The sequence below is a fragment of the Electrophorus electricus genome, chromosome 12, assembly GCF_041902795.1.
Source record: "Electrophorus electricus isolate QZ-2024a chromosome 12, ASM4190279v1, whole genome shotgun sequence".
Classification (NCBI taxonomy): Eukaryota; Metazoa; Chordata; class Actinopteri; order Gymnotiformes; family Gymnotidae; genus Electrophorus; species Electrophorus electricus.
The window spans coordinates 1784810-1805598 of NC_137508.1; the positions used below are offsets into that span (position 1 = coordinate 1784810).

The 20789-nt window shown below is 44.6% G+C and overlaps 1 protein-coding gene and 1 long non-coding RNA gene across 6 annotated transcripts; one reads left to right on the forward strand and one right to left on the reverse strand.

Moving 5' to 3' along the window:
- Positions 1-70: 70 nt before the first annotated feature.
- On the reverse strand, positions 71-19314 carry dok7b (docking protein 7b). 5 transcript variants are annotated; one of them, XM_081724262.1, is made up of 13 exons: positions 19073-19314; positions 18921-18966; positions 18104-18334; positions 14935-15135; positions 11256-11375; positions 6711-6818; positions 5274-6097; positions 4015-4063; positions 3810-3890; positions 2646-2711; positions 2506-2571; positions 1815-1982; positions 71-1521 (listed from the first exon to the last, which is right to left on the reverse strand). In XM_081724262.1, exons 1-13 carry the CDS (start codon positions 19124-19126, stop codon positions 1385-1387), a joined length of 2151 nt encoding a protein of 716 aa, XP_081580388.1. In that variant the 5' UTR covers positions 19127-19314; the 3' UTR covers positions 71-1384. The 5 variants fall into 5 exon arrangements, with proteins under 5 accessions (XP_081580388.1, XP_081580387.1, XP_081580389.1 ...); XM_081724261.1 differs by having other exon boundaries at positions 2506-2574; positions 19073-19313; XM_081724263.1 differs by lacking the exon at positions 2506-2571.
- On the forward strand, positions 13512-14904 carry LOC145660156 (uncharacterized). The gene is made up of 3 exons (XR_014126342.1): positions 13512-13596; positions 13993-14169; positions 14825-14904. It is a non-coding gene; the product is annotated as an uncharacterized LOC145660156 (long non-coding RNA).
- Positions 19315-20789: the final 1475 nt, after the last annotated feature.

Sequence of the window (20789 nt, forward strand, 5' to 3'; positions counted from 1 at the left end):
TTAAATAATACACTCAGTATTTAAATAAAATAAAATAAAAATGTATACAGCACTGAACCATACTGCCAGAGACTTTCAATGTATTATTTATTGTACTAAAGAAAGATAGAAACATCAGGAGACATTTAAAAAAAAATACAGCATCCATTTCTCATGATGTGTGTACATTGAAGCTGTATATGTACAAATCAAAGTTGGTCACCTGAAAAGCATGTAGACTATTTACAGTTAGTAACATTCTTGACATTAAATCTGTGACTAACATTTTACACTAAGCTCATTTCCATAATATCTATAATATCTCTTGTACATCAAATGTGACGTAGCATACGTCTGTCAGTACAAAACAACACAAATGTACCTGTTAGCCTTGACGGTGTACCTTCGAGTTCTTAATGACGTTATAGGACTAGAAACGGAATCATCTAAACATAACTGTTGAAGTGTCACTTATTTCATAATACAAATAAGATTTTAAAAAGGACAAAAGTTCAAATCCTCTGGTTGTGAATGTCATGAGCATGAGCTCTGTGTGTCGCCCTCGGGTGGTGTGTGTTCGTATGTGTGTGTCGCCCTCGGGTGGTGTGTGTGTGTGTGTGTCGCCCTCGGATGGTGTGTGTGTGTGTGTGTGTGTCGCCCTCGGATGGTGTGCGTTTGTGTGTGTGTGTGTGTGTGTGTCACCCTGGGCTGTTGTGTGCTCGTGTGTGTCGCCCTGGGCTGTTGTGTGCTCGTGTGTGTCGCCCTGGGCTGTTGTGTGCTCGTGTGTGTCGCCCTGGGTTGTTGTGTGCTCGTGTGTGTCGCCCTGGGTTGTTGTGTGCTCGTGTGTGTGTGTGTCGCCCTGGGTTGTTTTGTGCTCGTGTGCTCGTGTGTGTCGCCCTGGGTTGTTTTGTGCTCGTGTGTGTGTGTGTCGCCCTGGGTTGTTTTGTGCTCGTGTGTGTGTGTGTCGCCCTGGGCTGTTGTGTGTGTGTGTGTGTCGCCCTGGGCTGTTGTGTGCTCGTGTGTGTGTGTCGCCCTGGGCTGTTGTGTGCTCGTGTGTGTGTGTCGCCCTGGGCTGTTGTGTGCTCGTGTGTGTGTGTGTGTGTGTGTGTGTGTCGCCCTGGGCTGTTGTGTGTGTGTGTGTGTGTGTCGCCCTGGGCTGTTGTGTGTGTGTGTGTGTGTCGCCCTGGGCTGCTGTTGTGTGTGTGTGTGTGTGTGTGTCGCCCTGGGCTGCTGTTGTGTGTGTGTGTGTGTGTCGCCCTGGGCTGCTGTTGTGTGTGTGTGTGTGTCGCCCTGGGCTGCTGTTGTGTGTGTGTGTGTGTCGCCCTGGGCTGCTGTGTGTGTGTGTGTGTGTGTGTGTGTGTGTGTGTGTGTGTGTGTGTGTGTGTGTGTGTGTGTGTGTGCGCGCTCAGGTCAGTGTGCCTCGTCTTCTCTGCTCCAGTTCCTGCAGTCGCTCTTCTCTGCCCTGTGCATGTTGGGCGCCCACCCTCTGTGCAGCCTCTGTCGCACCAATGTCAATGTGGGCATACTTAGTGCTGGATGCCCCTGTTCTCACACACACACACACACACACACACACACACGTGCATTTTGAATTGCTGGTATAGAGGTGATGCTTAATACTTTCATCATTATTAAGTGTTTCTTGGGACAACTATAGTACAATGAGGAAAAAAAAAATGAAGAAACATGTTCTTGGCAGAAATTTAAACCTGAACAACAAGAAATGTTAATCATTCACAGCACAGTGCAGTTCAGCAGTTTGGAGGTAAAGATTTAAAAAAAAGAGAAAAAACCCATGAGATCATATCAGAAAACCAGAGTAAGGCAGCAGTCACCTCGCACAACGTAGCCAGACTCCTGCATGTCCTGTAGGTCCAGCTCCATGTAGTTCAGCTGTCGCTTGGACATGGGGCTGACAGGGATGTTGACGTAGTTAGCAGAATCGGCCTGAAACCGGTCAGGAAACGTGAAGCTGGCCTCCCTGGCTAAAGGACCTGACCGCCCTGAAGAGCACCACAAACACCCAGTTCCTTTAGGTTAATGAACCAGTACCAGTACATCAACTTTTGGACTGGGCTGGATAGTAGCACGCACCGTTCAATACTGTAGGTATCATAATATCACAAAACAATACAATCTAAGACAAATGCATGTAAAGTTTTGGGTTTTTTTCTGTGAGAAAGAAATTGCAGGTAGAACAGCATCATGCCAGCCAAAGAGAAACAGCACACACAAAAGCTTCAAATAAAACCATCAGATCCTTACAAACCCATCAGTGGGTGTAGCAGCACTGAATGTTCCCTCCCCAGACACCTTCATTTTCAATGCCATGCACGTTTGGAGCTGCTAAGCAGGACAAGACGCTATTTGTGATTTATAAATCATACGTATCGTTATAACTATCCATTATCTCACTGTGAAGTTGGGAATGCTGACCTGTGTTTGCTTCCAGCGTTTGTGTTAACCAACAGGGCAAGTCCTTTAATTAAAAAAAGCTACTAAGCAAACTTTAAGAGCCCTCCTTACCAGACAAGGAGGGTTGCCTGAGAAGCCTGAGCGGGCTCATGGGAGATACGGGCATCACTGACGCACCTTCTGTTGAAAGTCAGAGATTATTATTTCACCTGTGGACTTGTGTAATACTACGCTATACACCACATACTCACCCTTGGGCTCCCAGAAGGACATCGGTTGAGCATAGCTGGTCGTCAGTTCACACCCGCTTCTCTCCTCTGCCTGGGATGGAAAGAAATACTGTGCACTTCACACTATGTGGCCAAACGTATGTGGACACCCCTCCTAATTATTTAATGCAGTGGTTTTAGCCACACCCACTTAAACAGGTGTATGAAACCAAGTACATTGCCATGCAATCTCCAAAGACGAGCATCAGCTTGTGAATAGGACAGCGGGAGCTCAGTGACTAAGCGTGGCACTGCTGCAGGATGCCACCGTCACCCCAAATCACACTGAAATTTCTGCTCTGCGGGATCTGTCCCAGATGGCAGTAAGTGCAGTTACTGTGAAATGGGAGTGTCTACGAACAACGGCTGAGCCATGAAGCAGCAGACCATGTAAACTCCCCGAGTGGGGCCACTGAGTGGTGAAACACACAGCACAGAAGAATCAACTAGCCTCTGTGGTATTAGGCCTAAGATCGCTATGCCAACTGTTGCCTGGAGCAGAGTAAAGCATACCGTGACTGGATTCTAGAGTGGTGTAAACTCACTCTCCAGAGAGATGAATGACACTTCAAAATCTGGCAGTGCGATGGATGAGTCTGGGAGTGTAGATGCCAAGAGAAAACATGGTACCAGTTTGGTGGCGTACAGATAATGATCTGGGGTGTTTCTCGGGGGTTTAGCCAAGCCTCTTAGTTCCAGTTAAGGGTAAAGTTAATGCCTCTAACTTTGGTGCAACAGTTTGGGGAATGCCTTTTCCTGCTACAGCCTGACTAAGTCCATAAAGACTCCAGGGTTTGCTGGGACTCTGAACGCCCTGAACACCCTAGCCTTGCCATGCAACATCATTGTCTGACCTCACAAATGCTCTATTGAACGGTCATATACTTCCAAAAACACTTCAAAATTTTCCGGAACGCCTTCTGGAAATTTTTTTGGATCTATTTTTTTGATGAACTTTCAGAGCAGATTTTTCCTGCGGCACAAAAGGGCTAATCATTTAGACCAATACAAATGTGCCCCCAGTAGTTAACAAAAGCATCATACCGGCATGTGTCAATGTTTTATGACTGGATTGTGAACATGATCTATAATGCATTATCCTAAAAAACAGTACGTATGAAAAACAGTAGTGTGTATGAAAGCTACTTGCATCGGGGGAGATGATTCTTCGCAGACCCTCAGAAGCAGCAGGTGGTGTGGTGCTCCACATCTCATTCTTTGGTTTGTCTAAAAGAAATGAGTCAAGATACATACATGCCAAAGCTCCCCTTGGGTATAGTCATTTTTAACTGAAGACATAAAAACTGATTTTGGTTGGTTCTGTACAAACATGAAAAATATCAACTCTTACCCAGTCTAGCAGAGACAGATGGGATGCCTGTGGGTGTAGAAGGAATTACCTGTACAGAAAAGACCAATTAACACGGGCAATTAGCCGTAGAAAACAGACTATATCCAGCAAAAGGGAGAATTCCAGGCCTACCTATTTGAGGAAGAGGTACCATCGCTGCCTTAACTGAGCTACCACTACTGCTGGGCTATAACAGAGGGGAGCAAGCTTGGTTCTTGTATCTTAGTTCTCTGTCATGAGTTAAATCCTAATGCATCAAAGCCTCCAGGAGAGAGGAGGTCAGTCAGCTTGCTTTCATTTGTGTACATTATTATCAAAGTTGATGTATTTTGTGTATCCACACAGTGCTGCCCTAGATCAGTGCTGTTTTACACACATATACCACAGAACGTTGAGGTCAAAACAATCTTGGCACGCAAGACACCAACAGAAAGAAAATCCTCACATTCACCAAAAATTGGCCAAATGCGGATAACTTCCTGAAGCCTACGAAGATAAACTACTTTTAGCCTATTAAACAATCTGTAACTTGAAGGGCAAAGTGTGCCCTTTCATCCCACTTAAATCTCTTTCCTCCTTGTGATATTTTCTCTGTGCTCAGTGTGATATGGAGTGAAATATTGATCTCAGCCAGGCTGTTTGTGTGCATGGCGCAGAACAGCTGAGCTCATTTTAATGCTAATTACTGGATTCTCAACTCATCCCAAAAGGCGCGATGACAAACATACTTCCGCTCAGGCAGCGAGTCTGCTCTCCGATGCTGCTGATCCACTGGAATGATGGGAAAGCAAGTCGGAATGCAACACAATGCCAACTGATTAGAGGCAAGGCGACGCTGAAGTGTGTGTGTGTGTGTGTGTGTGTGTGTGTGTGTGCGCGTGTTACATAAGAACAGAGCACTACTGAAATACGTCCTCTCACAAGCAAAGTTTGTGGTGAGAAAAGGCCTGATGTCTTCTTCACTTCAGACAGATTACTTGCTCCTTCTCTCTGATGTGTGATGTTTACCACAAAAAGCTTTTCTAAAGCAGTTCAACAAGTAATTACAACAAGTGTCTGCACCTTTTGTCTTAAAGTGCCATTTTCTTTCAAATAACTAGGGGTAAGGAGAGGCTGATCAATAATTCAAATCACATTTTGTTTTAAAACCAGTGGTTTCCGTATATTTATGAAGTTATGCTGTCAGCTTCTTACATGCGACTGGATAATATCAACCATACAGCATATTCTGACACAATAAAAGATGGCAGCAAACTTACTGTTTTCAGTCCTCCACAGACAGGACAGAGAGCCTGTCGTGGCATGGCGAAACCTCCGGGTGGCACTGTTCTCTCACCACTCTCTGCAGACGCAGCAGTCACAGGGGTTCCAGACAGCTCCAGAAATGCATGCTGGGACCTCTGGGCGTGGACAGGGGTGGAGGGGTGGAGCTGGCCAAGTCTCCGCGGGATGTCATAGTGTTGCGGGACCTGACTTGGTACTTGGTATTCCGAATCCTGCCTTTGAGATGCCCCAACCTGGCAGGCGCACCGCCTGTGCTCTGGCACCTGCGGAGAGGTGTAGGCTGGCGCACTGGTGCTAGGCTGAACGGGTTGGAACTGCTGCAGAAGTCTGAGGCTTGGGCTGATGTTGGGGTTTGTATTAAAGTTTGTGCTCAGGCTGAGCAAGGACCCAAACTCGTCTGTCTCTGCTTGTGCAGTGTCCAAGCTGCCCGTGTAGGATGAGAGGCTTCCAGAATAGGAGGAGTGGCTCCCCGTGGCGATGCCGCTGTCAGTCGAACTCTGCCGGCCCGCCTCCTGAAGCGCTCGCGGTCGTGGTTGCTTGGAAGGGGGGCAGACTCCTCCCATCACCATGCCATACAGACGCTCCTCACTGGATGCTCTCGCCAATGCATTCAAAGGCTTTGGCGCTTTTGCCCCCGGTGATGGCACAGAGGCCTCTGAAGGGGTGGGGCTTCGGACGGGGTCGGGCCAAATTGCCAGGCGAATGCTCATGCTGGTGTCTGAATGGCTGGTGTCGGAGGAGGAACTAGAAATACTGCGGTCATCTCCTGCCAGGGAGGTGTTGTAGCTTGAGTGGGAGGCTGGCCCAATCAGGAGAGAGCAGGAGGCCTGTAAATGTTTCTGTAAATAGGTGCTAATATGTTGCTTCATGTGACCTCAGTGTGGGCGTAGCTACACGCCTGAAAGCTGCTTCATATGTCCTCTGTGTGTGTGTGTGTGTGTGTGTATGTGTGTGTCTGCGTGTGCGCGTGCGTGCGTGTGTGCGCGTGCACGTGTGTGTGTGCGCGTGCGCGTGCGTGCGTGTGTGTGTGTGTGTGTTTGGGTGTGTGTGTGAGTGTGTGTGTGTGAGTGTGGGTGGGTGCGTGTGTGTGAGAGTGTGTGTGTGTGTGTGTGTGTGTGTGAGTGTGGGTGGGTGCGTGTGTGTGAGAGTGTGTGTGTGTGTGTGTGTGTGTGTGTGTGTGGGTGGGTGCGTGTGTGCGCGTGTGTGTGTGTGAGAGAGTGTGTGTGTGTGTGTGTGTGTGTGTGTGTGTGAGAGAGTGTGTGTGTGTGTGTGGGTGTGTGTGTGTGTGTGTGAGTGTGTGAGTGAGGGTGTGTGTGAGTGTGTGAGTGTGTGTGTGTGTGTGTGTGTGTGTGTGTATATATGTGTGTGTGTGTGTGTGTGTGTGTGTGTGTGTGTGTGTGTACATGCGCTACCTGTGCTGCTCTGGTGGCTGCTGACAGACAGAAGGCTAAGACGCTTCTCCAGTTCACAGGCCTCCTGTGTGATCCTCGCCTCCACAGAGAAGGTGTTAGAACCAGGGTCTATGAAATCAAATCCATTCAATTATGATTAGACCAAATGTGTGTGTGTGTGTGTGTGTGTGTGTGCGTATACACACACGCATGCACGATATACACGTACACACACGCCTCTGACTATGAAAGCATGCTGCGAAAATGGCAGGATTAAGGCAAAACGCTGTTCTCAGACAGCTCTGATGAGATGACCAGCCATCTCATGGAACAGAGGCGTCTGGAGCGCTGTAAGAGACAGAGAAGAACTACAGGGGAAAATGAGAAGCACAAACAAAGGAGCTGAAAACAACAGAATTGCCAAGACAGGTGCAAAAATGAGCTGTACCAGACGAATACAGTCCAGAGCAGAGAAAAAACAGGTTATGCGGCTGCAGGGATGTTCTCGTCGTAGGCTCTCATTTAAATCTTTTGTTTGTTTGTTTCCTCTGCTTTAAAAAGTCTGATTTAGCTTGTGTCGTAGTCCCAGCATCACCTTCGCATTTAATATCATAAAAAAACAATAAAATGATGCAAACACCTTACAACTGTTGATGCAAAAATGATGCAAAGACCCAAGACATTTAACAGGCTTAGAATGAGGAGCATGACACCATAGGGAACAACTTTCTGAAGAGATCTGAGAATCAGTGCAAACGACCTGACACCACAACTTTCCGTCTCTACTCTGGAAGCTTTTCAAATAATAAAAAAAAAAGACATTTTAAAAGTAACAAGTAAAGGTCTTCTTCCCTAGACCTTGCAGCAGGAGGTTCTCCACGCTCTGTGTTTGTAAAGATACAATTTCTTCAGCTCTTGACTTTGGTTACAAATGGCCTTTTGTTCTATGCATAAAATATGTCTTTTAGAGCTTTCTTATTTAACTTAGACTCCAGTTTTCTCCCCGTCTTTGCTAGATCACCTTGTTAAAAATAATGACTGTAGTTTCTTTCCACTGAACATGCAGTGCTATAAATCACTTATAGCTGTCAATACAGCAAATAAAACATAGCTGTTAATATTTCATTCTAAAAATGATTCAGTAATTTGGCTGTATTAAAACATCTCTAATATGCTTTATCACACTGTTCCACTGGCTTTAAGTTCTGGCTATAACATTAGAAACCTAATATAGAACACAGAATAGTGTTATGAAGTCTCTGTCTCTCTCTGTCTCTCTCTGTCTCTCTCTGTCTCTCTCTCTCTCTGAGTTGCTGTCAGGAATGCCAATGCTAATTTTAGCTGTGAATGTCTCAGTTTAAATTGCAACACAGCTAATGATCTCCCCCTCCGATACGTGATCAACAACAGCGCAGTGTTCTGCATCGTAAAATTCCTACACTAACGGCAATTTATTTCACTAAATAAACTCTGTACTAGCAATTCACACAAACTATATAGATTCTCTATTAAAGTGGTCTGTTGTGAGGTGGCTTTATTAAAAGAAAAGCACCTATAGATAAAAAAGCAACACTACACACACAATTTTTATTATGTTATTATGGGTACTAATTCAAAAGATCCATGATTTTCCATGTTTGAGAGGTGAACCCTCAATTCATTAACAAGACATTTAATTCGGTGTGAAATAAACACACTGTCATCTTCAGGTGATGCATGCTGAGTGCAGAGACCAGCGAGCACAATACAGCCACACTCAGTCAGATGACACATTTACAAATCACTTAATTACAGTTCATTACTACTCATTAATGATAATGAATGCAATGTAACAGAACACGGTCATGAATACCAGGGTAGCTGGTGGCTCCCAACACGCCCACACGATAAAACTGGAGGAGCACAAGCTATTAAGGGCTGTGGACAAGTGCAGTGTTGCTGAGAGCGGACACAAAGACTTTGTTCCGCTGTAGGATTTTTTTTACCTTTAATTCAGATCTTGAAATGTATTTTAGATTTTTTTTTTTAAAGAAATGTGGTAGAATGGAGCAGGAATGAGGACATTGGAAAAGAACACACATGCACTCCATAGTGCACTTCTTATAGTGCCCTTCACATCCACTCCATAGTGCCCTTCCTATAGTGCCCTTCACATCCACTCTATAGTGCCCTTCACATCCACACCATAGTGCCCTTCACATCCACACCATAGTGCCCTTCACATCCACTCCATAGTGCCCTTCCTATAGTGCCCTTCACATCCACTCCATAGTGCACTTCCTATAGTGCCCTTCACATCCACTCCATAGTGCCCTTCCTATAGTGCCCTTCACATCCACTCCATAGTGCCCTTCCTATAGTGCCCTTCACATCCACTCCATAGTGCCCTTCCTATAGTGCCCTTCATATCCACTCCATAGTGCCCTTCCTATAGTGCCCTTCACATCCACACCATAGTGCCCTTCCTATAGTGCCCTTCATATCCACTCCATAGTGCACTTCCTATAGTGCCCTTCACATCCACTCCATAGTGCCCTTCCTATAGTGCCCTTCACATCCACTCCATAGTGCCCTTCACATCCACACCATAATGCCCTTCCTATAGTGCCCTTCACATCCACTCCATAGTGCCCTTCACATCCACACCATAGTGCCCTTCCTATAGTGCCCTTCACATCCACACCATAGTGCCCTTCACATCCACACCATAGTGCCCTTCCTATAGTGCCCTTCACATCCACACCATAGTGCCCTTCACATCCACTCCATAGTGCCCTTCACATCCACACCATAGTGCCCTTCCTATAGTGCCCTTCACATCCACACCATAGTGCCCTTCCTATAGTGCCCTTCACATCCACACCATAGTGCCCTTTACATCCACACCATAGTGCCCTTCTTATAGTGCCCTTCCCATCCACACCATAGTGCCCTTCTTATAGTGCCCTTTACATCCACACTAGTGCCCTTCTTATAGTGCTCTTCACATCCACACCATAGTGCACTTCCTATAGTGCCCTTTACATCCACACCATAGTGCCCTTCTTATAGTGCCCTTCACATCCACACTAGTGCCCTTCTTATAGTGCTCTTCACATCCACACCATAGTGCCCTTCTTATAGTGCCCTTCACATCCACTCCACAGTGCCCTTCACATCCACACCATAGTGCCCTTCACATCCACACCATAGTGCCCTTCTTATAGTGCCCTTCACATCCACACCATAGTGCCCTTCCTATAGTGCCCTTCACATCCACACCATAGTGCCCTTCCTATAGTGCCCTTCACAACCACACCATAGTGCCCTTCACATCCACACCATAGTGCCCTTCCTATAGTGCCCTTCACAACCACACCATAGTGCCCTTCACATCCACACCATAGTGCCCTTCCTATAGTGCCCTTCTTATAGTGCCCTTCACATCCACTCCACAGTGCCCTTCACATCCACACCATAGTGCCCTTCACATCCACACCATAGTGCCCTTCTTATAGTGCCCTTCACATCCACACCATAGTGCCCTTCCTATAGTGCCCTTCACAACCACACCATAGTGCCCTTCACATCCACACCATAGTGCCCTTCCTATAGTGCCCTTCATATCCACACCATAGTGCCCTTCTTATAGTGCCCTTCACATCCACACCATAGTGCCCTTTACATCCACACCATAGTGCCCTTCTTATAGTGCCCTTCACATTCACACCATAGTGCCCTTCTTATAGTGCCCTTCACATCCACACCATAGTGCTCTTCACATCCACACCATAGTGCCCTTCTTATAGTGCCCTTCACATCCACACCATAGTGCCCTTCACATCCACACCATAGTGCCCTTCACGCTTGGATCGTTCATTTACAGAGACACTTCTCCAACTCTTCTGCTAACCTTTAAAAGTTCTCAGACCGTCTGCTATATTTCCTCTATGAAGACCCCTTTAAAAGGGACTTCTACTCCCTTAAAGCAAGAACTGAGAGACGTTTTTACTCTAGCAATATTATAAAACATAATACAGATCTAACACAAAGGTAATCTCTGAGGGTTTTTTTAGGAAGTAAACATGCAATATGTATAACACTGGGTGGAGATAAATGGAGAGTTCATTTTAATGTGGAGAATGCTTAATACTGCATTTTACTTCCTATGCATTCCAAGAATCCTGGAAGTTACTGAGTTTAAACTGTTCACTTTATACTGCACATTACAACAGCATTCTCGCTGATATCCCCTCATCCTCGCTGATAGCCACTCTTCACCCAGGTGGATGTTCATTCAGGCCCATACTCACAACAACAGTTTGTGTGGTATTTACAGAGCAAGCAAAGCTCAGGCTTGTGGGTTTGAGGTGTAGGAGGCCAGAGAGCATATGCATGCTTCTCCCCGCATTCTTCCCAATGACAACATGCCGACACTAATTACAGAACTCATGCTTTCATTATGGTGATAAAGGAGAAACAAGAACGAGAGACAGAGAAAGAAAGAGAGGAAGCAGAATGAAAGAACATAATCCACTTTACTCCCAGTGCCCCCCCCCCCCCCCCCCCCACACACACTATACTAACCTGGTAGGGTAGGACGTAATCCAAATGGTGCCCTGCTGGGGGATATGCCTCGAGCAATACAGTCGAACAGAAAGCTGATCTGTTCACCCTCTGCACAGGCAAGAAAGAAGACACCAGTCCCTGAGGGGTAGAAGGTGTGGGGGAAGAGAGACATTAATTCCTGAAACCACTTCTCCTCTGAAGACATAATATTCCATTCACAGGGGATTACAACTACAATAACATCACCTGGCCCTCGCTTTCAGCAGGAGATCAATTTCAGTTATACACCAAAACATTTCTTTCTAGGTAATCTCTAGCAAAAAAATCATTAGGTAATCGTCTGCCAATAAGAAGCTTTCACATACAGCTCATGGATGAATACCTGGTCTTCTCTCATCCTCTCATGATATTTAAGATGTGTATTTTAAGATATCTGAGTTGTTTCCAACTCAAATACTGCCAATAAGTATGGATGACAGTTTGGACTGAATCCTAGTTTTGTCATGTGCCTTTCACAATCCACTGATCAGTCATATGGCGCAGTAAATTTGTACGGGTGGTCCAAGAGCATTAACCACAAGATTAGCTTTCCAAGACCTGTCAATCACTGTGATCATTTGCTAAGCCTTTCAGAACATCTGAAGCAGAATGAATAACTGTGGAAAAAAACGTACTGCACACACTTTTCAAAGCAGAAGCTGGTGTAGTGGCAGTGTGTAGGTTCACAGGATGATTGTGACGTTACATTTCATCCTAATGAAGCCTCAGCTTTTGATGCTGGTAAATATAGCTGTGCCAAATCCCTCAGCGTTACCATGGAGACTGCGGGGGGCTAGGCTATAGGAACAGGAGACCTTTACAAAAATAAGCACCCTTAGCGGTAGGGATCATAATCCGTCAACAGTGTCTATAAATACGAGAGGTGTTCCTGCGTCCTTGTCATCATACTGAGTCACTGCCTACAATGGCTGATGTTTTGAGAGATTCGTCAACATCACTACTGCGGTGGTGTCAGGTATGGAGACACGTGGTTGAAACCAAAGATGTGGATAATAATTACTCAAAACAATCAGAGTGATGATGCAGGTGTCTTTACACCTCCTCTCATAGTGCTGAATAACGTATGAACTAGTTAATAATCCACAGACACTACGTGACATTGAACACTGTGTAATTCATTGCATGACTTTCAAAAGCTTTATTGCGCGATGACACTGGCCAGCGGATCTGTGAGCGCTGTGCTCTACCCCTTCCAGAACAAAACACTGAAGAGGACCACAGACAAGGCAGGGAAGAATAACACAGAGGCCCATGGCACGCAAGGACATCCTCAACAGCCTGTGGACGGTGTCTTTGCCCAGACAGAGGAAACCAAAAGTCACTGAATGAGTGTATGGGGGCAGACACTTGGAAACATATCAAGCAACTTTCCAAAACATTAAGCTCTGCTGTATTGTGTCTTCCTCCATCACACGAAACCCTTAAGTGTTTGTGGATAACAGAAAGGGCTTGACAGATGGCAGAGACCTGCAACTATACAGGCCCTTTCTATGAATCAGTTTTAAAATAAGCTCCTGATAATTTAGTTATAAGGACTTTACCATATTTATGATTGTAGGCATGTTCAATAAATGTGTAAGATCTAAGACCCCAGAGAAATGCATGATTTAAAAACTAAAAGCACTATAAATCAATATCAACCACAAATTACCAGTGTTCCAAAGAGGAAGGACCAATATTGCATTTTTAAAGTAAACCAAACGGTCTAAACAACTAGATAATAGCTTTTCATCTCTTTCATCACCACCCCCCCACCCACCCAAGATGACTTCTGACAGAAAGGAAACCAGCCATCTGGAATTCTCTGCACAGAGGCTGCACACACACACACACACACACACACACACACACACACACACAGATACATAAGCTGGAGTCGGACACGCTCTCCAAATGAATCGAGACAGCCAGAACGCTTACTAATGATGCTCTCAGTACCTGCTGTGACAGAGCTTTGAGCCGACACGGTGTGTTCACGTGTCTCCACTGAAGCATGAGTACAGGTACATTTCCATTTTAATACACCAACCATGCCCCAAGCAATCACCAGGTCACTGTGTACTAATCAACTGAATAAGACATAACCATTTACCCTGCCTTGACCAATCAAATCACACGGAAGATCTTATTTAGACGAAGCACGAAACTGATTGGTTCCAGAGTGAAACTATTTCTGCAGTTCTACAATAGGTAAAATCTTTGCCAAGCCAATGTGTGAAAGTTAGGATATACATTTTTGTTATTTCAATCACCATTTGGAGATATCTCTTATGGAGGAGAGCTCTCCCATGACAAACAGGTACAATGCTTATCTTAATCTTCTTAATCTAAGATGTTAATTCCCCACAAAATTCAATTTTTTAAATGTTATTTTTACCTTTCACAAAACACAGCGTTCATTTGTAACAATGAAATAACACTGAAGTCTTAAGTTGATTCAACTTCCATCTATTTTCTGCTCTCTTTACCCTTTTACATGGTTTGATGCTGCATCTATAAATTTTGGCAATTTATTTTTTGGGTGCAAATATTAACTGGGTGCAGTACCATTGTTATCTGTCAGAAATGATGATTAAAGAATAAAATAATTACAAAGAGCATTTTAAATATTGAGTTGTTATTCTTATCCTTCAAATTCAAAAAAAGTATCCAACAAAACACAGACTTGAAATCACAACCTCTTGTCATCAACAAGCCCATGGGATGAATGTCTACAGCAGCACCGTGAGGTCTGGAGCTCGATGGCAAGCCAGCAGGGGGCCCTTAACACACAGCCACGCTGAGGACATACAACAGCGGCTGGAGCTCCCTGCATTGCCCTCTCTGACAGCTGAGCATTCCCCGGAGGCCTCGGCTATCACATCAGTAACACGTAACAAATTAATTAAAACGATTCATCAAAGGAAAGGTTTTTTTTTTCCAGGCAGAGTTATAATAGAGCTTGGATAGTGAGGAGGGTTTCTATAAGTCAGGCTACGGAGACTACGGAGGCAACAAGAACAGCTGCAGTTAGTCCCGCCAAAAAGCCAGCTGGTGGGCCTCACTAACACTAACGCAATGAGCTCACACTGGACCCCATCACACATCACTGAACACAGTGCGGGCATGCGCATATTTGAGTGGGGGGCGAGAGAAAGAGAGAGAGAGAGAGAGGGAAGAAGAGAGTGGGAGGGAGAGATAGAAAGAGGGAGAGATAGAGTGTGTAGAGACAGCAGGGAAGAGTGTTTTGGGCCTGACTATTGGCAAACATCCCCCCCTGCTAGCACCGCTACTTGGAATGTCACTAAGAGCAAAAGAGAGGATGGCGACGAGACCCTGGGAAAGGTCTCCTGAATCCTTCTTCAGTTCATTCAAGTGTCCAATTATCACTCAGCAGCAAGAGGGAGTATAATTAAACACCATAAAGCAAATCTAGAAAATGCACCTTGCTGTTCTTCAGAACAGAACACATGCTGGTATAACCATAATGCTCTCTCAATAACACCTTTAAGCAAATTCCATTAATAATTCATGTGTTTTTTTTTCAGGCTTGAGCTTTGAAACAGCCCTTGACTGGGTAATGTTTAAGGACTTGCTGGAGACAGCCCTACTCCAGCCCCAACAGCAGGAAAAACATTAAACACTAAAACAGGCTCACAGTAACCACATCGTGTCCCTCCTTCAAAGACGAATCCGTTGGGCACCGCCCCGTAGCGCCGCAGGTCCGACAGCCTCCACTGGGCAATGATGGCTGGTGGAACATCTCTGGCTATGACCAGCAGGTTATTGCACAGGTGCAGAGTAGCAGGGCCGTTCTCCAGCTTCGTACCAGGCTGGACATTAACGCTGAATCTGTGGACTGAGAGAGAACCGTTTTATAGTTCAGCTGTTACAGTGTCCTTCAGATACATGCTGACTTTTCCTTTCTGGGTGTGTCTTCTCCCTACAATTACAATTCAAAGACAATTCTTTTTGGATGCAAAGGAGCACTACAATGTCCAAGTGTGCTCTTTTAAAGAGCAATAGTCCCGCACACCATCTCCATGTAGAAATGTTTATTTGGACACATTTTATCTGTTGTTTGGAGACAACATTTTAAACATCCATATTTATTTAGAAAATATGACAAGAACCATTATAATACATCAGCCTGCTTCCATGCGGTGCAACAGAAAAGCATTTTCCCATCATTGGGAGACTGTGAGTTCAATCCCTGATGATACCACGACCATCTGTGGCTCAGAACTTTAGAGAGCAAACTGGCTGTGCTCTCAGGAACAGAGGGGAGGCATACTCTCTCTCCCCTGTCAATCACACTGGCCAATCACGGGCACCTGTGAGCTCATGCATCAGAAGGGGGTGGACAGTGTGACCCCCTGAGTGTGTAACTCCACCCCCTGCCAATGCTTGAGCTGCAGCCAGAAATGATGTGGTAATTGGCCGCATGTGCCTTGCAGGATGTGTCTTCAATTTACAGGCTGTGTGTGTTCGATCAATGCTCTGCCAAGCCGCCACTGTTGGGCCCCTGAGCAAGCACGTCTGTCTCGAAATGAATTTTATTCCACATATGTCCAAAAGTTTAAAATAAATATATATCTATATATCTAGAATTACAGCATGACTGACTAGCTGGACTCCTCACGCGTGCTTCACCAATGGGACTCAGTCGGACAGTCTGCAGTTTGCTTCTCCTGAGCCAGCCCTCAGGCGGGCAGAAGAAAAGTAATTTAAGTTGCTAATAACGTTGTATCTGTTTTTACTGCTCAGGTTTAATAAATCAGTATATGGTTTCTGTAGGTCTGTGTTGAATGAGTGTTTAGCCGGAGTCCACCGAGTAGCTCTGGAATAAAAGTTGGATTTTACCTCAGCAGTGTAATCCTGAGTTATCTTCTTACACAATCTTCTTAGTCTAACAAGTTTTAAATTTGATCTCAAACCATCTGGTCAACAAGATTGAAATGACTATTGTTTTGTACATTTGAAAGTATAGATTGTGTGTGGGACTACTGCACTTTTAAAATATGCTTTGACAAAGAAATTCCAAAATTCCAAAGAAAATTCGAGAAATCCTGAATATGGAGGTCTGCTCTTTGACAAATGATAGCACCGCAATAACATACTGGAGATACCTACAGAACATCGCTAAAACCCATACTAAACACAGATGTGAAACAGACATGCTTATAAAAATTCATTTGTGAACTTGTTTGTAGTATTTTTAAAATCATCCATTATGCTAAAATATCATTACCAAACTAAAAACAAGCTTTTATATGAACATGAAATTAGTTTAGCATCTATTATATATATTTATTCAAACCAATCAAGCTAACGTTTGACATGTTTGAATGAGCTGTGCTGTAATACTCATTTAAACTGAATAAAGCAAACAGCATTAGTGCAGCTGTAGTTTAAGGCATGAAACCCTAATGATTTGTTTAAGAACACACGAAATAGATCATTTATAAAAATGATAAATAATGAGCCAGGAAGGTTGTGAAATGCCCTTTTATCATAATCAGGCAAGAAATTGATGTTTCAGAAGCATAATCAATAACTGGGATTTTTAAAAGATACATTATCGGCATTGACACTTCAAGGATGCATTGTATTTCTTTATAAAGATTTCTTTGCCTGTCAAACCCCCTTTCCGCTCTCCCACACCCACACACACCAGTGCAGAGACACTATGGTGGCTATCTATCATCAATCAAGCTGAACGGGAGATGAGGTGAAGTAGAGGTGTGGGAGCATGTGAGACCAATGAAGCAGGATGGAGAAGCTTCAGTGTGTCACTCAATCCATCAGCCCTCTGACTGCCAACACAGCCTCCACACACACACACATCAAAGAAGCAACCAAGAAGGAAAAGCGATCTTGTTATTTGTGGCATACCTTAATATGGCTAGAATGGCGTGGGACTTTGACAGGGCTGTTATCACAAGACCCAAGGCTTAATTCCGCCCAAGTTCAGGCAGTGACGAGCCAAAACGAACTCAAATAACTTAAGTTCAAGACTCAAAAACTATGCAAAGAAGTGAATTTCAGTGAATGCACTAAAATTCCTTTTCACCTCACTCTTCAAAAAGGCCCTTTTCAAATTTAAATTGCAGAAACTCAAAACTTGATGTGAACAACCTAAGGACAACAGGTTTTCACTCTGCAGAAGAACACAACATCCTGGTTAAAGAGTGTTTAAAAAAAAAGCTATTCCATTCTGGAGCTTGCTATTATGTTTTGAGCACGTGTTAGGAAATTGATGGACAAAGACATTGGAAACGTCTGAGAGATCTTAAAGGACTGCTGACACCTGGAGGCTCCACATTTAACATCACCATTTCAGAGAAGAGTGTGGTTGCATCACACACAACTTTGCCCAGAATTCATAATGGTGACTCGAGATGGACTGCCACCATGGAGGACAGCAGCTCAGAGCAACATTGGGTAAATATTTAACTGACTTGTGCACTGATGGTTAATTCCAACTGAGCAAATTTAAACGGAGACCCATATTTAGGAAACATCGCTGAACTGACATTTAAATAGAAAGTAATCTGAACACTGCATCAGGCAGCGATTGTGGTTTACTGCTAAACATAAATAGAATAAAATACCAAGCATATCAGGCCAGTGTATAAACAAGTAGTTATCTAAGAAGGCCATATTTTTGTAGTTTAATTACCTTAGAAGAAATGAAAACTGATCTGTGTACAGCTTTAGAAATATGAACGTGTCTCATCAGATATCTGCAATGACCCCGGGCCACTCAACACATTTCATGCCTCCATCACAACAAGTGCACGCACACAAAGAAGAGACTCGCTCACCTTCTCCCAGACAGTAGCGGATGCGGGCCTCCCAGGTCAAGTAGTTTTCCCTGCTGTCAAAGCCCAGCGTGACGGAGTGGGAGAGGCAGAGGACGATGAGCGCGTAGCTCACCCCCTCGAAGGCCTGCAGGGCTTCTAGACCACAGATGTCCCCCAGCGTAGCCTGGCTCCTCTCACGCTGACCCCTGTTCCTCTCAGCCCGGTCCTTATACACCAGCACAGACAGGCAGTCTGACACAAACACCAGATACAATCAGTCTTCAAGCCATAACGCACCCAGTGCACAGTCCACTTAATACAGGTGTGTGGGGGTGTGCACGCGATTTGTACCGCACAAATTTGATGATATATTTCAATGGATTACGGTTTGCTCCAGTACACCTGTGCTGGCTGGGTCACATCGCTAATATTTCGCTTGGCCACGAGTACAGTCATTACTGACACACACACAAAGTCTCAGCTAGGGAGTGATCCCTAATAACAGATGGAGAGTGGTCCAACCCAATGTGCTCAGGCGTGCCTCTCAAACACATCGGAACCAGTGTAATGTGTGTCAAAGCGCGTTTATGTCTGAAAACCTTCGCGCAGTCAGGAAACTGCAGCTTTAACTCACACGCAACAGAAGTGGCAGTCTGATACAGCAAGTATTCCCTTATTTCCAATGTAGCAAAAAACGAACTGACTCGACTTCCCTCGTTACTCTCCCTCATTTATATATCAGTTTAAAGATTTTTAAAACAAAATAACTTGGTTGGTGTTTTGTGAGCCCTGCGGTAAGACCCATACGGAGCACGTAGGCTGACCGTGGTTAGCTTACCTGCCACCGGCGAGGGTTTCCGCAGAATCAACCATCTGTTCTTCCACTGCAGAAACACAAAGAAACTACATCACTGCGTGCTTGTCCACGCAAACACAAAGCCACGGAAAGGTCATGGCACAAACGTGAGATATTAAGCAGCTTATAGAAACCTTTTTGCCTTCCCGGAGTCTCACTTGTCCCTCTACGACAACTGTATCCGTCATCTTCTGTCATGGTTCCCGACAGCTGTGTGTGTGAGAGTGTGTGTGAGAGTATGTGTGAGAGTGTGTGTGAGAGGGCTTCTCGGGGGTCACTTTCAAAATAGCTTTACCGGCTGTCCAGCGCTAACTTCTTCTCTGTGTTCCCACACAGACACACACACACACACACACACTCACACATGACTAACCCCCACACACACGCAGACGGATGGGCGACAGGACCAACGTTTTTGCAGTTGTCACTTGGGTGAAACTGAATTTAAAGCACTTAACCCTTAGCCTGCAGTCTTTCGTGTAAAACCTTCCTAAAAGTCCCCGCCGGTGGTGTTCAGTATCAATGGAACATGTATATCTAAACATAAAATGCATAAAAACTGCAATTACATACAAGTAAGTTAAATTATACAGCAGATCCCAGCTATGTAACCTTGGCTTTTTAATTCTCCCCCAACACCCCAAAGCTTATGCAACAAGGTCTAGCTGCAGGTGAGAGATTGCAATAAGAAACAAACCATGGGGCTTTACACAATAATCTCCTGCCTGTGAGGCTCTGCTGTGTCTGCCACTGTGGAAATGACTGTGTCTCTAGTCTGTGACAACCGCAGAGTGCAGATCTCAACTTTATTCAAATACAGCCTTTAAAAACTTATTTAATTGACCCTATTGCCCAAAGAACCTTAATCCACTGCAGGGAACGTTCTAGCCCAATGCTGAAGGACACAGCAGCCATAAACTAACTTAGTTTATTTATTTATTTGTAAACACGAGTAAATGTGTGTGTATGTAAGGGGATGCGTATTTGTGTATTCCAAAGGATGCTGTGTGAAATCAGGAGAACATGATGATTGGTGCATTATACACTCACAGCGCAGCGGTTAATTATCCAGAGATGTATAACAACTCTCTGAAAAATTTAGAAGCAGTGAGCTATTTAGTCACTGTTACATAATCACACCTTGTTTCTGTGTGCAGTATTCTGGTCACTTATTAAACTCAGTACTTCAGTACATCCATTATTGTGTGTTCTCCACATACACAAGTCACAACCCCTGATAATCTGAATGACTAATGGCCACATCCCGTCAGACCGACTATCATGCTAATCCTAATCAATACAATCCGTATTTATGAGGTTCAAGATTTAAAAGTGAAGCAGCGTGGTGTTTCTCACCCCCCCCCCCCCCCCGGTTCAGCCCTTACCTTATTTCAGGACATGGCGGGACACACTGAATTAGGGTATGTGTGGAGGTAGGTGAAATGGAGCTCCATCAACAATTTCACATGGAAGTTATATTTAAGCACTTTGGATCGCTGCTGTGTTTGAAAAGGGCTACATAAATAAACTGATCAAGGCCAAACTCTTAAAAGAGTTTTTTTTAATCAACCCTTGCGTAGTTCAAATACACAAGCCGGCATTTTGCCAAATTCTGAAATCCACTTCATTCATCATGGAAAAAATCTTCTGACAGAACATCTGCATCAGAAGAGCCAGAAGGCCATTAACAGACAGAAAGCCGCGTATAGTGGGTGCTCTGGTCCTGACAGAGCACTGGCAATAGCAAATATACAAACATACATATGATTGTATGTGACTTATCTCTGATTTTATCTGACTCTCTCCTTCTCTGGCCTATAAAGTAGGCTTGTTTCTCAGAGGTATCTATCC

Bases quoted from the DNA above. Each gene is read 5' to 3' on its own strand.
- dok7b (XM_081724261.1), bottom strand. From the start codon at position 19,126: ATGACGGATACAGTTGTCGTAGAGGGACAAGTGAGACTCCGGGAAGGC. The intron at 15,136-18,103 runs GTGAGCGAGTCT...GTTCTCTCTCAG, and splicing joins CCGCTACTGTCTGGGAGAAG to TCCACAGATTCAGCGTTAAT. The intron at 3,891-4,014 runs GTAAGAGTTGAT...CATTTCTTTTAG, and splicing joins ATCTGTCTCTGCTAGACTGG to ACAAACCAAAGAATGAGATG.